This window comes from Carettochelys insculpta, chromosome 2 (genome assembly GCF_033958435.1).
Source record: "Carettochelys insculpta isolate YL-2023 chromosome 2, ASM3395843v1, whole genome shotgun sequence".
In the NCBI taxonomy this organism is placed as follows: Eukaryota; Metazoa; Chordata; order Testudines; family Carettochelyidae; genus Carettochelys; species Carettochelys insculpta.
Window position 1 is genome coordinate 217,553,034 of NC_134138.1, and position 17,228 is coordinate 217,570,261.

Below are 17,228 nucleotides of genomic sequence, written 5' to 3' on the forward strand. Positions count from 1 at the left end.
CTTTCCTTGCTTTGAAGTCTGTCTTCCCCAGTCTGATCTGTATCTCTAATTGAGAAATCTAATATCTGTATGGAAAAAACCAGAAAATTTAATGAAGAATATGTGAATATACAGCTTGAAAGAAATGAACTGATAAGACATTTTGCGTTTTCAGCTTGAGTTCTTCAGCATTAGCATTAGCAAAAGAATACTGTGAAGTTAAAAATATTTTATTCTGAAAATATTTTACTCAATTGTTGATACAAGTAGCACACTGGAGTAAAAACAGCCATGGGAGAAAATGTTTTCCTCTCTTTATTAACTTTTGTGTGTTTGACTCTAGTCATTTTCCCTGTTTTTCTCTGGTACAGTTAGTTAGTTTCCCTTTTAGAAAAACCTTAGTGAAGTATGCTAATTTGGTTTGAGAATAGCCCGTAGAGATACTAACACAGAAATTCTTATGTTAACACTCTAAAACTCGGCCCTTCCTTTAAAGGGGACAGCTAAGCACTGGTACTTTCCAGTCATATTTTTAAAGGAGATTTGCTCTTTCAGATATTAAACGATTCCACAAGATGTTTGCAAAAGCAACAAAAAATTTTGTGAGAGAGACTGACTCGGGGGGTGATTTGATCCCTGTGTCCCGCTTGAACGACTCGGATAAATTACGGCTTCTGAACTTAGTAACAAAGAAGAAGAAACTCTGGTGCTGGCAGAAACCAAAGTACCATTTCTTGACAGTCACGCTGAATGATGTGCTTACTGAAGACAGACCTATAAAACCAGGTAAAACTGTACTTATATGACATTACAGTAGATAAAAAGAATGCAAAGTACAATCTGTCCTAACTATTATTACAGCATGTTACTGCAGGGTTTCTTTTGGCTCTGAAATATTCAGTGTTTTTATATGAGATGGTTTGAGTTTTTCTGAACTTGAATTGTCATTCAGCTAGTAATAAGACTAATAAATGTTAGCTAAAAAGTGAAATCTCTTGTCCAATGGGAGTAGTGTGATTGAAGCTGGGGACTCCAAAAGACAGTATTATATAATGATATCATTTGATGGCTTGTCATTCTGAAAAGCTCTTTCAGGTTCGCTGTCAGGCTCCAATGTGTGGTAATACTATGCAGCCCTAGTGGGCCTGCACTGGGATATGCACAGCCCCTTGCCCCTCCACTGGGCTGAGGTGAGATGAATCTCACAATTCCCAAGCCCTGGGGCAAATCAGTCTTGAGGCCTATCTGAGCTTTTAGAATATATTTTTTGTAATATTAGTTTCCGGTGCTTAATTAGCTACCATGGAGAACAAGATTTTATGTTGATTCCCCAAAACAGCAACAGTGAAGGTAGTGAGAACGCAAGCTTTCCCACAGGTCCTCACCAGTATTTTTAAATCTTGATTTGCAAAGTCCAGCACCAGTTGAGTGCAGGGAGTGCTCACTCTTCCTGTTTGGTTATATGTTGGCACCTCTGCCAAAGCTGAAGACACTTTTGCACAGGTGGGTAAGCCTACATTTGAATGCGACCAGCAAGCGAAGCAGTCTGGACCTGATTCTGACCTTGGTTTACAATGGTTTATGCTCAAGTGCACCAGTGAAAATCTGCTGGTGGTAGCTCATGGTGAAAGTGCTTTTGTAGAGCTCATGCCTTTTTATCCCCGTGTCATCTTCTCTTGCATGGAGTGTCTCTACTTGGTTCCCATAGTTGTTCCCTCCATTGAGGGCTGGTGTACATTAGGGGCTGGACCGATGAGGCAGTGATTGATTCAGTGGGGCAGGGATGGAGCTGTCTGTTGTGTCTCAGATAGATGCCATAAATTGATCATCGATTGCTCTCCTGTCGACTCCACTGCAAAGAGACTGTAGTAAGCAGATCTGACTGTGTTGATTTCAGCTACACTAATCACATAGCTGAAATTGCAGATCTTAGCTCAATCTCCCTGGTAGTGTAGACAGGCCCTGAGTTGCACTGATGTTAGACCAACATTGGAAAGGATAATAGCATGGGCAAGGTCAGTATCTCTCAGCAGATCTGACTGTTCAGTGTAAACAAGTGATGGGGAGTGATCGGTTTATGCCTTGCATGTTTGAGGATCTATTTTTTTTCAAGTCTCCATTGGTTATTTTTTATTCTTTGTTTTTCAAGTGATTGTTGAGTCTGACTTTGTGAAATATGAGGGGAAGTTTGAAGACTTTGTCAGAGGAAGTATTGAAACTTCATTTGGAAAGATCAGCCTGGGCGCTGGAGGAAAAGGCTTCATAGAAAGTCAATCATCATTTGGAAACCTAAGAAAGCAGGAGGCTGATCTGCAGCAGCTTATGAAAGACATCAGGGGGAGGTACCAGTCTTTTAATTATTCCATCCATGTTAAGTTTAAAGTGTAATAATGAACATTTTAAAAATGCCTACAAATGACTTATTTTTACATCCAATTTACATGTTGAATTTGAGACCAAATCTTCTGTGTGGGCTCAGGGATCTGCTTGTTTGGTGGTGGCTGCAAGATTGGAGCCTGAGGCTGGCTTTACACTAAGGGACAAAATTGAACTAAGATATGCAACTCCAGCTACATGAATAGCTTCGCTGGAATTGATGTACCTTGGTTTGAATTCCTTCAGCACCCCCACTGTGGGGGAAAGGGGTGGGAGTGGAGAGTACAAGAGAGAGTTTCCAGTCAACTGTCCGTACTTTTCCCACTCTGCTGGAGTACTGTAGTTGATGAGGGGGCGATCAGTGGTCAATTTAGTGGGTCTTTACTATGCCTAGTAAATGGACCCCGGGGGATTGATCTCCACGGTGTAGCTCTCCCAGTAAATGGAGACAATCCCTGAGTTTACATAGGTTGTAACCAGTGTGAGTAGCAAACAATGGGGGAGAAAAAGGGAACACCAAAGATAAGAATAAAATCTGACATTTTCTTGGATTTGTTACATGCAAGTCTTGATGGGTCCAGTAACAGTACATTACTTTTAATGTATATAGACTGTTTATAAAGTTAAAACATTTTTTTCACAACAGCTCTGTCTATACAGCACTCCCCTTTTGGAAGGGGAATGCAAATGAGCAAGATTGAAAATGCAAATGAAGCATGGATTTACATAGCTCATGCTTCATTTGCATATTCTCGCCCAGTTGTGCTTCCAGAAGAGACTATTCCAGAAGCAAAAACAGCTGTGTGTAGATGGGTTTTTTCCTGAAGGAATCCCATCTACACGGCTGATTTTGCTTCCAGAAAAGTCTCTTCTGGAAGCACGATTGGGCAAGAATATGCAAATGAGGCATGAGATAAGTAACCCTGCGCTTCATTTGCATTTTTAGTCTCCTTCATTTGCATTCTCCTTCTGGAAGGGAAGAGCTGTGTAGGCATGGCCATCATGTCTAGTGCAAAACTTTAAATAGGTAGTATTCTAGGAAGCACGCTTTATAGGATGTTCTCTGAGCGTTCAAGCTAATAAAACTTGATTGAACAAATTTAGCAGGTGCAAAATATAAAAGGGGAGCAAATATGTTAAGCAAAATTAATGTTAATATTTGAAGGAATAATCAGATAAAACATTTTACAGCAGTTCTGTGAGGTACGGAGCACCTCCTGCCAATCTCTGCATGCTCCAAAATCCCATATAAAGGCCTAACCCTACAGTGAGTTGTTCATGGAACCCAGCTGACTTTAGTAGGGATCTTCTGCACTTTGCCTTGTGGGATTGGGGCATGAATCGTATCACTCAGCATGTGATAGGAGTAAGCCCTTAATCTGTTGGATTCAGTGCAACATACTTAACCTTTGTTAATGCTCAGATGATGATGATGATGATGTGGGGTGTCAGGTGTAGAAATGAAATGGAAGAATTAGTTTTTTTGCCGAGCTGCATGATAGGTGTTTGAAGCAGTGTAAATTTCTTTCAACAGATGCTTTAAGAGTAATCAATTTCTCACAGTAACAATTGCCTGCTGTTCTACTTGTCACAAGCTTTTACAAATGGCCATCAAACTTGCTCTGTTGAAAGGCACTTAGTTACTTTCTCAGTAAATTTCCTGATTAAAAAACATAAATATGGCAAATGTGAGTTATGATTCAAAATGAATTTATATGTAGTATAAAGAAAAATTAAGGTTGATCAAGGTTTAGAGTAGTTATCATGACACTCCCCACACTGAAGGACACCCTGAAATAGATAAGTTTTGAAAAAGCTAGTTAACTGCTCCATTGGAACAGGCATCTATCCTATAGCAAATGGAAATGTACTGAAATTAATCCAATATCTGTGGACTCACATTCTTCTCAGTAATTAAACCACATTTACAAGCATTATCTGTATTCCACTTGGGATGGTCATAAACTATTACACCAATCTCGGGCTATCTAAAATGAAAATTAAGATCACAGTGAGACACGTTTGTAAATGCAGATTGGTAAATTAGTATAAAACCTAATCTCATAAAAATATGGGCTTGGCTTCTGAAGTGTGGGAAGAGACATGAGACTGCAGAATCCTTGTTTTGTTAGATTCAGAAACCAGCTATTGAGACCTTTAATTTTCTGCGGGTAATAGGGTCTGTATAGGAGCCACCCTGGATTCTGATTGTTTATGCAGATTTTGCACTGCAACAATGCCAGTGCAGTATGCCTGCATTGCACCCAAGCATCTGGCTCATTTTTCTGTAGAATTGACGCTTCATAACTTATGAACGTTTATGATGCAAAATATGTTGCTGATATTCCAACCAGTCGTAGGTGCACGAGTAGTTGGACGCTTACAGAACAAGGTAAATTTGCAGTTTTTCTGTCTCTCCAGTCATTAGCAGAGTGTGGCCCATAAAATTTACCACACTGAGATTGTTGCAGTTCTTTACATTTGAAATGTCCTGTAGAGTGTTCCCTTGTTATGTGCATATATGCGCCACCAATGAAAACGCATGCTGGTGGCTGTGGGTGCTCTGCTGATCGGCTGGGCAGCAGCTAAATCTTTTCTGGACAGCTGCCCAAGTGTTCATCTTACAGGGAACATTGGTCCTGTATTTATAACAGGCTGTGTCTACACTACAAGATAAATTTTGAATTTTTTAATATCAGTTTTGTAATTCTGGCATTTATAGATATGATTTTGACTCTCCTCACCTCACCATGTGTGCCTCAAAAAGTCGACTTATTGCTACCACACTCAACTGGCAAACATCGACTTTTACAGCAGTGCATTGTGGGAACCTATCCCACAGTTTCCTCATCTCTGTGGCATTCTGGGTAAGCTCGCTGGTCTTTGATGTCATCTTCCCACATTGCATTTCCTCATTCCCCTCCTGTGGTAAGCAAACATCCATTTTTCCTGTTGGAAGGAAGGAAAAGTAGGGTGTCCACAGAGAAGGCAAAAAAAGTTTACAGAAATGTCTGTTTTCCATAACTGAATTCTCAACTGGCCATCCAATGAGTGTCCCTCCTCCCATGATTGCATCCAATCCCTGAAAATAACACAGGACGAGACTGTGTTCTCAAAGTTAGAAGAAAGAGGATAGAAAAGTCTAGGAAAAAAGATCTTTGTCTTCCCTCTTAACCACACAGATATTGCCAACATGGGGGATGGCAGTGAAATCTCATACACTGAACTTATAACTGAAAGAGGAATCTCAACTGGCCCTCCCCGCTGTGTTTTTGGGTGATCAAAGCATGAAGACAGGAAATGTTAGGAAAAAGATTCTATAACAGAAATATCAGACCAGTGGGTGTCTGCAATGGACAGCAAGCCCCCGGAAATATTTGTGGTGGGGCGGAGAGGGGCTGTGGTCTGCAGCTGCAGAGCCGGTTGAAATGTTGAAATAGTTGCAGCTGACACTAAGCTAGGGGGAGGGGTAGATATGCTGGAGGGTAGGGACAGGGTCCAGAATGATTTAGACAAATTGGAAGACTGGGCTGCAAGAAATCTGATGAGGTTCAATAAGGGCAAGTGCAGAGTCCTGCACTTGGGCCAGAAGAATCCCAAGCATTGTTACAGGCTGGGGTCCGACTGGCTCGGTAGTAGTACTGAAGAAAAGGACCTGGGAGATGTAGTGGACGAGAAGCTGGACATGAGTTAACAGTGTGCCGCTGTAGCCAAGAAAGCTAATGGCATATTAGGTTGCATCAAGACGAGCCTTGCCAGTGGATCCAGAGAAGTGATTATTCCTCTTTATACAGCTTTGATGAGGCCGCACCTGGAGTACTGTGTCCAGTTCTGGGCCCCCAATTATAGGAAGGATGTGGATACACTTGAGAGGATCCAGTGGAGGGCAACCAAAATAATTAGGTGGCTGGAGCATATGACTTAATGAAGAAAGGTTGAGGGAATTGGGTCTGTTTAGTCTGCAGAAGAGAAGACTGAGGGGGGACTTGATAACAGCCTTCAACTTAGTGAAGGGAGGCTGCAGAGAGGCTGTTCGGTGGTCACGGATGGCAGAACACGGAACAATGGTCTCAAGTTGCGGTTGGAAAGGTCCAGGTTGAACATTAGGAAAAACTTTTTCACTAGGAGGGTGGTGAAGCATTGGAATGGTCTTCCCAGGGAAGTAGTGGAGTCTCCATCCCTGGAGGTGTTTGTCTTGCCTCGATAAAGCCCTGGTGGGGCTGATCTGATGGGTTTGGTCCTGCTTAGAGCAGGGGGCTGGACTCAATGGCTTTTTTGGGTTTCTTCCTGCTCTATTGTTCTGTGATTCTATTAGTTGAAGTAGTAACCCCCCTGCGACTGTCTTAGCCATTGGGGGAGACTTCCCTCCAGCAGCAGAGAAACCCCGAGTAGTCCCCCCGACTGTTTTAGCCATTGGGGGAGACTTCCCTCCAGCAGCAGCAGGGTACCGCATGTCTTAGTCACTGGGGGGGGACACTTCCCCCCGGTGGCAGCAAGCCCCCAAATATTTTAGCTGCTGGGGGGAGACTTGCCCCTGGTGGCTGCAAGCCCCACTGGTCCCTTGCTAGAGGTGTGGGGGGTTCAGTGGGGGGGGCAGTTGAAGTAGACCCCCAACTAACTTAGGTGCGGAGGGAGACATCCCCCCAGTGGCAGCAGTTCCCCAGATATCGCAGTCACCGGGGGTGGGGGACTCCCTCCCCCTGGCACTTGCAAGCCCCCAAAATTCTTCCTGCTGGGGGAGACTTCCCCAAGTGCCATCAAGCGCCTGAATATATTTTGGGTGGGGGGGCAGTTGCTAGGGGCATGGGGGAGGTTCAGTGGGGGTCAGTTGAAGGAGGCCCCCCAGATATCTTAGCTGGAGGGTGATACTTCCCCCTGGTGGCTGCAATCCCCCAAAATTCTTTCCCAGCCTTGGAGCCCTAACTGCATGCAGGCTAGGACATGGTGCTGCCAGGCAGCATGGTCAGCACCGAATGGCCGGCACATCCTTTTATTGGGTCGGGACTACCCATGTGATGTGGCTGAGTGCGGGAAAGGCCCTGACTGTGTGACACCTGTGGGCGACAGAGGAGGTTCGCACACAAATGTAAACAACTGAGAGGAAGTTTCTCGGCCTCCTAAGCAACCACAACCCCCACAACAGCCTAGTTGCGACATGGTGCGGCGAGGCAGCAGCTGGTGCCAGTCAGCACAGAAAAAAATAGACAGAACCAATTTGTACTGGGTAGATGCGCTCACAGCGCTAATAGCAAAGAAAAAAGGGCATTTCTCAGGCTTTCATACAGACATGAGCCCACAGGCTTCCTGGTCCCGATTTGAAATTCATGGTCTTCCTAGCCGTGTCTACACGTGCACGCTACTTCGAAGTAGTGGCACTAACTTCGAAATAGCGCCCGTCACGGCTACACGCATCGGGCGCTATTTTGAAGTTAACTTCGACGTTAGGCGCCGAGACGTCGAAGTCGCTATCCTCATCAGGAGATGGGGACGTTCAACGTCCAACGTTCAACGTCGAAGTAGGGACCGTGTAGTCATTGCGCGTCCCGCAACTTCGAAATAGTGGGGTCCACCATGGCGGCCATCAGCTGAGGGGTTGAGAGACGCTCTCTCTCCAGCCCCTGCGGGGCTCTATGGTCACCATGTGCAGCAGCCCTTAGCCCAGGGCTTCTGGCTGCTGCTGCTGCAGCTGGGGATCCATGCTGCATGCACAGGGTCTGCAACCAGTTGTCGGCTCTGTGGCTCTTGTGTTGTTTAGTGCAACTGTGTCTGGGAGGGGCCCTTTAAGGGAGCGGCTTGCTGTTGAGTCCGCCCTGTGACCCTATCTGCAGCCGTGCCTGGCACCCTTATTTCGATGTGTGCTACTTTGGCATGTAGACGTTCCCTTGCAGCGCCTATTTCGATGTGGTGCTGCGCAACGTCGAAGTTGAACATCGACGTTGCCAGCCCTGGAGGACGTGTAGACGTTATTCATCGAAATAGCCTATTTTGATGTTGCTACATCGAAATAAGCTACTTCGATGTAGGCTTCACGTGTAGACGTAGCCCTTGTGACCTAATTTTTACACATCTGGGGAGCAGCAGCCAGAGCAGAGCACTGAGGGGCATTATGGGTTACATACAGGACACCTCTGAAGGCTAATAAATTCGATTTTAAGATGTGGTGCTTCCATGCTGGCCTTAATCAAACTTTTGAATTTGAGCTTGATACAATATTGCCATTACCTGAGGGGAATAGTAATCTCGATATTAGTGCTCCCTAAATCAAGCTAGTGGTATTTACAGTAAAGACAGTCGTGGTAATGTTGAGCTAACTGCCTTATATTCAAATTATCTTGTAGTGTAGCCGCAGCAATGGTTATCTCATGATAGCTACGTCTACACGGGGACGCTACATCGAAATAGCTTAGTGTAGCGAAATCGAAATAAGCTATTTCGATGAATAGCGTCTATACGTTCTCCAGGGCTGGTGCCATCGACGTTGGGCAGCACTACATCGAAGTAGGCACTGCAGGGGAGTGTCTACACGCCAAAGCGGCCCACATCAAAATAAGGGTGCCAGGAACAGCTGCAGACAGGGTCACAGGGCGGACTAGCACTTCCGGGGCAACAGCAAGCTGCTCCCTTAAAGGGCCCCTCCCAGACACACTCAGCCTGCACAGCACGCGGTCTGCAGAGCCACAGGCATGCGCACCTTGTCGAAGCAGTATGGACCCCCAGCAGCAGCAGCAGCCAGAGGTCCACACACCCGCCCCTGCAGGAGCAGTGCTTGCCCTGCTCAATGCTATGCAGGAGCAGCTGACCACCTTTTATTCGCGGAAGAAGAGCTGCCCCCAGGGGATGAGAAAGCAGCCCCAGACCTTGCTGCCCTCCGACCCCGACCCCCCAACCTGCCGTACAAGCCGCCGGCTGTGGAGCTACCCCACAAGCACCGACTGGTGGGAGCGGCTGGTGCTTGGTGAGTGGGACAACGAGCTCTGGCTCCAGAACTTCCGCATGAGCCGTTAGACATTCCTGGAGCTCTGCCAGTGGCTCACCCCTGCCTTAAGGCAACAGGACACCTCCATGCGATGTGCCCTCACGGTCGAGAAATGGATCGGCATCACTGTCTGGAAGCTGGCCACTCCAGACTGCTACCGATCCGTAGGGCAGCAGTTTGGCGTGGGCAAGGCCACCGTCGGGGCTGTCCTCATGGAGGTAAGAGGACCCAGGGAGGAGCGGGGAGCCCTGGGGTGGAGGGCCAGACACACCCTGCACATCCCTCACTGGTGCTCTCTCATGTCCTTCCCCTGCAGGTCATCCGCGCAATCAACACCCTGCTCCTCCACAGGCTCGTGAGGCTTGGGGACCCGGATGCCGCCATCGCGGGGTTTGCCAGCCTGGCCTTCCCAAATTGCTTTGGGGCTCTGGATGGGACCCATATCCCCATCCGTGCTCCGGAGCACAGCGGAGGACGCTTCCTTAATAGGAAGGGATACCATTCCGTGGTCCTCCAGGCCTTGGTGGACAGCCGGGGCCCTTTCTGGACATTTATGTTGGCTGGCTTGGCAGCACCCACGACGCCCGGATATTCAGAAATTCGGGCCTGTGCCATTGGCTGGAGGCCAGCAGGAGATCCCTGGGGGGACACCACCATGCCCCTCTGCGTCATCGCAGACGCGGCGTACCCCCTCCGGCCCTGGCTCATGCACCCTTACGCGGGCCATCTCACAGCCAGCCAGGAGCGGTTCAACACGCGCTTGAACCATGCGCGCCAGGTGGTCGAGCGCATTTTCGGTCACCTTAAAGGGCGCTGGAGGTGTCTCCTCACCTGCCTGGATGCAGGCCTCCCCAACATCCCCCAGGTTGTGGGCACGTGCAGCGCACTCCACAACCTGGTGGAGAGTAAGGGAGAGGCCTTCTTCCAGGGCTGGGCTGTGGAGGCTGGCAGGGCCGATGTGCAGCCACCCGCTGCCCCCAGTTGCCAGGTCGACCCCGAGGGTATCCGGGTCCGGGAGGCCCTGGGGGCCCATTTTGATGAGGCTGCGGGGAGAACTCTGGCAGGACACCCACTGCACCCCCCCACGCCCACACCATAGACCACCCAAGAGCACCCCCCCCCACACTTTTCTTGCAAATAAATGGACCTGTTTTTTGAAACAAACAGTGAAATGTCTTATTAGTACAATATATGTATAGAAAAAAAGGGGGGAACTATTTACATGGGGGGGCAGGTACCATAACAGAACAGGGGTCCAACACAAACTATATACAAATAATGGGGGATATGTACAAAGAGGGAGGGGTGGCCACGTCCTCGGCCCCGCACCCCTACTGTCCGGTGGCTGGGGTTGGAGGGTGCGACCCTCACCTCGGCTGGAGCCCTGGCCGAGGCTGGGTGGGGGCCAGGCGAACCAGCAGATACGGCCGGTGGGTGTCCGCAGGCCCCAGGCCCCCCTTGGCGGCAGGCCCCAGGGTGGCAGATGGCGGGTGGAGCGGCGGGCGGCGCAGCATGGGGGGCTAGGTGTTCTGCTATGCGCTCGAATGTGCGCATGAAGGCCCCCCAAGCCTCCTGGTGCCAGGCCAGCGCTCGCTCTTGGAGCTCCAGCTGCCGCTCCTCCACCCACGGGCGCCACTCCGACTCCTCCAGCTGATGCCGGAGGGTCGCAAGCAGCTGGGGGTCCGTGGCCGTCCTCTGGTGGCTCCTCCATTGGCCTGTCCTGGGGCTGGTCGGTGCTCCGCCGAGGGGCTGGCCTGCTGGGATGGCCCCTGTGGGCTCTCCAGGACCACGGACACCTCGCCGGCGCTCTCCGAGCCCTCCGATGGTACAGCTGCGGAACACGGGGGAAGAAGACTGGAGACAGCTGTTAGTGTGGGCCCCGACCCATGGCCCTTGTCCCCCCACCCCCTGCTGCTGGTTCCCCGTCCCCGGGAGATGCTGTTGCTGCTGCAGATGGGTGTCTCACCCCCCGCCCCCCCGGGGGACCCTAGGTTCCGCACCCCCCATCCCCAGGGATGGGGCATGGCGCTGTCCTGCTGGGGGGCAGGGGCTGATGCACTCTTCTGAGGGACATGCCACTGCTGTCCTTGGGGCCATGGTCATCTGGGCATGTGGAGGGCCCTGGTCATGTCTGTTGTCCCCACCCCTTAACCCCCGGGGGTGTGCACCGGGGGGGGCGGTACATACCTGACGGTCCGCTCCCACGGTCGGGGGACACCCTCTGGGCAGACACCCTGCTGGAGCTCCGGGATGGGATGGTGATCCGGAGCCCCCCGTCACTGGAGGAGTCCCCCTCTTTCTCCTCCTCCTCCTCCTCCTCCTCCAGCATCCCGGGGGTGGTGGGCCCCTGGGGTGCAGGGCTTGCCTCCAGGGCGGACTCCATCTCCGGGGCCTGCTGGGGCTCGTTGGCTGAGGTGTCTAGAGTGGCCGGCGGGGGAGGAGGTATACTGGGGGCCCAGGATGGACCTGAGCTCCCTGTAAAAGGGGCAGGTGGCGGGGGTGGCCCCAGATCGGCTGGCCTCATCCCGGCCCCGGGCATAACCCTGCCGCAGCTCCTTAACCTTATTCCTGATGTGGTCAGGAGTGCGGGCGGGGTGACCCCGGGCAGCCAGGCCCTTGGCCAGCCGAGTGAACGCATCCATGTTCCGCCTCTTGCTCCCCATTACCTGGAGCACCTCCTCCTTGCCCCAGAGCCCCAGCAGGTCCCGGATCTTGGCCTCCGTCCAGGAGGGGCCCCGCTGCCTCTTCCCTGGGTGGCTGGCTGGCTGGCTGGGAGCCCTGGCTCCCCTTGGGAGGGGTGCCCTGGGGGCGCTTGGGGGGGCTGGCGAGCGGCCATCAGTGCAGGGTGGTGGATTGGGGCTGCTGCAGGCGTGGAGGCTGGCCGCGTGGCAGTGCTGCCGCCTGCACGCGCTCTCAGCTTCCCGCACAGGAGCGCAGGGGGCGGGGAGCTTTAAGGGGCCGCTGCACGTGGCGACGATAGAGCTCAGGGGCTGGAGAGAGCGTCTCTCAATCCCTCAGTTGATGGCCGCCATGGCGGACCCTGCTCTTTCGATGTTACGCGACGTGGATCATCTACATGTGCCCTACTTCGACGTTCAGCGTCGAAGTAGGGCGCTATTCCCATCTCCTGATGTGGATAGCGACTTTGACGTCTTGCCGCCTTACGTCGATTTGAATTTCGAAATAGTGCTCGCCACATGTAGACATGGCGGGCGCTATTTCAGAATTGGCGCGACTACTTCGAAGTAGCTGGCACGTGTAGACGTGGCTGATGTGTGACATTTTCCCCATCTGCCTATTCTCTTGCTCATAGAACATGATGAGATAACATTAAGAAGCACTGGTGGCCTTAAGATGGAGGGTTTCATTTTAAGCCGCATGTTAACAAGGTGATGTTAACTTGATTTTTACCTAACAAAATGACTGTCATCCATGTTTGTTGAATCAGTAATTTTGTTCACTCTAATATATATCCTAATTATGTTTCCTTGCATAAATGCATTGCTTGTTTTGCATATTTGAATTGTGATATAATTCCACAGTTTAAATAAATCAAAAGTGAGTAAGATATTTCTAAAAGTGTTTTGTCCTCAATGTACAAATGTGATATACTGTGGTGTGTATGGTGTAAAATCAGTCTCCCTCCATTTTATATGTACCTTTTAAAGGAGAACGATAGTCAAGCTCACAATTAAATTAGAAAAACTTATGGTATGTCCCCTCTTCAGCAAAGATTTAATAATTGCATAGTTTTCTTTGTCCCACATAACTAAAATTTGATTGTTTTTAGAAAATATGCCACAGAACATCTGTTAGCGTAATACGAGTTACAAAAATAATTAAAATTAAAACACTCTTGTCAATTTTATCGGAAAACATGCTTTGTTCTTATATTATCCTTGCTCTTTTTGGCTATGCTTGCTAAATTAAGTGCTAACATGCAAAATGCAGTAAATCATTGTCTTGTTGCTGCTCAGAATGAATAAATAAGGCTCTCATAATAATCTGGTTGTTAGAAAATAAGCTCGGCATAATTGTTTTTTGTTTTATACTATCATAGAAGTGGAGGACCAGAAGGGACCTCAGTAGGTCACCCAGGCCAATCCCTTGCACTCAGTGCACAAATAAATAATAATGCTAGCCCATCCCTGACAAATGAGGTTTTAAAAACAGGTTAGACAATGAGGGAGATACCAGTGCCTCACTGCAGTCTGTTCTGCTGATTAATCACCCTGACAGTTAGGAAGTTTTTCTTCATGTCCAATCTAAATTTCCCTTGTTGCAATTCAAGCCAGTTTCTTCTTGTCTTAGCCTCGGAGGTTAACAAGAATAATTTTTCACCCTCTGCCTTGTATATACAAACTTGTATGTACTCGAAAATGGTTCTCATGCTTTCTCTTCTGCAGACTAAACAAACCAATTTCTTCAATTCTTTCCTTTGCCTTGTCATGTTTTCTAGACCCTTTATTATTTTTGTTGCTGTCCTCTGAATTTTCTCCACATCTTTCCTGAAATGTGGTGCCCAGAAATGGACACACTATTCCAGCTGAGGCCTGTGTAGAGAAAAAGCAGAAGAATTACTTGATTGCAGCATTCTTGCTAATACATCCTGGAATGATGAGTGATGCTTTTTTTTTGTACCAGTGTTACATTGACTCATTTAGCTTGTGACTCACTATAATCCTCAGATCCCTTGCTGTAGTACTTTCATATGCAATCATTTCCCATTTTGCATACATGCAGTACATTGCTCCTTCATAAATGCAAAATACTCCACTTTAGCTAGGGCTGTCAATCTACTTTTAAAAAAAAGTCGAGATTAATTGCCCAATTAATTCCTTTGTTAAACAATAGAGTGCCATTTATTTTAATATTTTGGAAGTTTTCTACATTTTCAAATATACTGATTTCAGTTGCAACACAATGCAAAGTGCACAGCATTCACATTACATTCCCTTAGTACATTTACTTGCCCTGCAAAATAACCAAAGAAATAGTAACTTTCAGTTCACCTAATACAATTGTAGTGCAATCTGCTTATCATGGAAGTCGAACTTTCAAATGTAGAATTACGTACCAAAAGAATTCATTCAAAAATAAAACACTCTGTCCTACTTCTTGTTCAGCCAATCGCTCAGACAGACAAGCCTGTAGAAGTTAATGCCTCCTGTTTCTTGTTCACAATGGCCTGTCAACACTAGCCAAAAACTTCAAAATGGCCATGCAAATGGCCATTTCAAAGTTTACTAATGAAGCGCTGAAATACATATTCAGCGCCTCATTAGCATGCGGGCAGCCGTGGAACTTCGAAATTGACGTGGCTCACCGCCGCGGGGCTCATCCAGACGGGGCTCCTTTTCGAAAGGATCCTGCCTACTTCGAAGTCCCCTTCTTCCCATCTGCATGCTAATGAGGTGCTGAATATGTATTTCAGCGCTTCATTAGTAAACTTCAGAATGGCCATTTGCATGGCCATTTCAAAGTTTTTGGTTAGTGTAGACGTAGCCAATGTCTCCTGAAAGTGAGAACAAGCATTTGTATGGCACTATTGTAGCTGCACTCACAACACATTTATGTGCCCGATGTGCTAAAGATTCGTCTGTCCCTTTGTGCTTTAACCACCATTCCACAAAACATGCAACCATCCTGATGACAGGTTCTGCTTGATAACAATCCAAAGCAGAGCAGACCAGCACATGTTCATTTTCATCACCACATGACATTAAGGGTGAATAATTGATGGCTCTTATTTTATCTTATTCACTTTAGACCGTTTCTCCAGATCATTTTGAATTTTAATCCTGTTCTCCAAGCACTTGCAACCCCTCTCAGTTTGGCTTCTCTTTTCTCTATGCCATTATCTAAATCACTGATGAAGCTATGGAACACCTCTAGGCTGAAATTGATGTGTGCTCTGGTATAGTTCATCTTAAAATTCACTGTATTGCTTACACAGTCAGTTAGCCAGCCAGATAATATATAACGAATCATGAAGATATGCATGTGCTTAAACAGAGTAATAGTGAGAGTTCTGTCACTCTTAACCTGTCCTTCCTGGCCTCACATCCCATTGTTTGCTCCCCTCACTTGTCAAGTAATGAACAAAGTTAAATTTTAGTCCCCCCCAAGGCAGGGACTGTCCTGTTGCATTTGTTATTTAAAGCACCTAACATGTTTTTGAGAACTGTAAAATACGTTGAGGGAGGAAAGACACTGAGGTCAGTTATCTGCTCAATGTACATTTCAGTCAATAGTATTACGTGGCTTAATTGAACTCATAAAATGTTGCCAGACAGAATTACATAAAATCAGGAAGGGAAAGGGAGACTTCAAGAGGGTAAGATAGAGTACTGGAACTTATATAGAAAACACAGGAGCAGTGTGTCCTTTTTGAACTCAGTCATAAGTCTTTGGTACTCTCAGGGAAGATGTGGCAGAGAGTAACTGCCTGCTGCCTTTGTAGGGGGCTGTGACACACTGCATGTAAAGGGATTATAGAAGGTATTTTGTTGGGTGTGATGGTAAGAAAATCAGTCAGAAAATTTATATTTTAATGGATCAGTAAAGGAAATAATATGGAACTATCATGTGGTGAAAGGTGACAACAGATAGAACTGGTATTCTCTGTTGTCTGAGGCCAAGTTACAGAATTATGTTCTGAGAAGGAATAGTTTTGCAAGATTTGATGTTGTAAAATAGGAGGTGCTATTTAGATGGAAGAAATAGGCTATTGTGTTTTAGAAGTCAGATGGAAACAATTGAACCAAGTCACAGATTTCTGTTGAGTTGGTCTGAGAGAAGTTAAGTAGATTCAGTTTCTTTGAAGGCGGGGATAGCATTCATTTGAGATTGGTATGGCCATGAAACGGGTCACATATAGAAGCAGGTCTTCAGCAACATGGGTGATTTAAAAAGATGAGTGTAAATACTGGAAGATAGGATATTGGGTACTGGTACTGGAAGATAGGAAGTTGCCCCTCAGTAAGCATGTCTATGGGCCCAGTGTTGCAAACTTTCTCTGTTTGGAACACTCAGCAAAGAGTTGAGTACTTTGCGTAAAGAATTTGCAGGATAGGGCATTTCATACTGTTCCCTGGCAAGTCTGGTCAGGGCTGGATGGAAGCGAGGTCCTAGCTCTCCTGGAGGAACTGGTCTCGGGAGGCCACTCAGCTGGTGACTCAAGGTTTGTCTATGTAGAGCTGTGATCAGATGTGAAATTTAGTTGGTGGGCCGTGGTTCGCTGCTCTGGCAAGAAGGAGCTGACTGACTGGGGCATAGGCTTCAGGAGAAGGCATGACACACTTCCAGCTGGGATCTCATGGCTCTGCTGCAGGCTGCCATGCTAACCAACAGGCAGCCAAGCAGGTTAAAGGGGCTTGCTGGGAGCACCCGCTCCCCTCCTTGGGATGCCATGTGGGAAGGGGAAGCTGAAGCCTCTGCCCCAGAGGTTCATACCAGCACACTGCTTTGCTCTTCCCCTTCCTCTGGCAGCAAGCAGACAGCACACACTGTGCCTGCATTCCTCTCCCGCCGGGCTGGGGTGAGGAGGGGGCTGAGGAGTGAGTGACCAGCTCTGCCTGCTTTCCTCTCACGCCCTGACCGTGAGGGGGAGGGGAGCAGCAAGCAGCGTCCCAGCACAAATCTCAGGGGGCTTCACCCCCTCCAGCCCTCCCTAAATAGCGTCCTTGTTCCCCCACACTCCCCCCTACACATACATACCCCAACCCTCTGTCCTGAGCCTTTCTTCACACCCCCAGCCCTGATTTCTGCACCTCCAAACCCCAACCTTCTGCCCCTCGCCCCTCTCGCACCACCCCTTACTTACATTTCTTAACAGCTATCGTCGTGTCACCACTCCCTGTTCTAACCCTGCCCCTTCCCTCCTGAGGGGCTGTGA

At 48.1% G+C, this 17,228-nt stretch overlaps 1 protein-coding gene across 3 annotated transcripts in view; it reads left to right on the plus strand.

The window, feature by feature from the left end:
- Nucleotides 1-17,228, plus strand: part of GSDME (gasdermin E) — a 42,642-nt gene that overhangs the window by 3,811 nt on the left and 21,603 nt on the right. For all 3 annotated transcript variants that reach the window (XM_074986165.1, XM_074986167.1, XM_074986166.1), the window contains exons 2-3: nucleotides 535-765; nucleotides 2,129-2,321. In XM_074986165.1, the coding sequence (XP_074842266.1) occupies nucleotides 555-765; nucleotides 2,129-2,321 (404 nt within the window). In that variant the 5' untranslated portion in view covers nucleotides 535-554. The remainder of the gene's footprint in view (nucleotides 1-534; nucleotides 766-2,128; nucleotides 2,322-17,228) is intronic.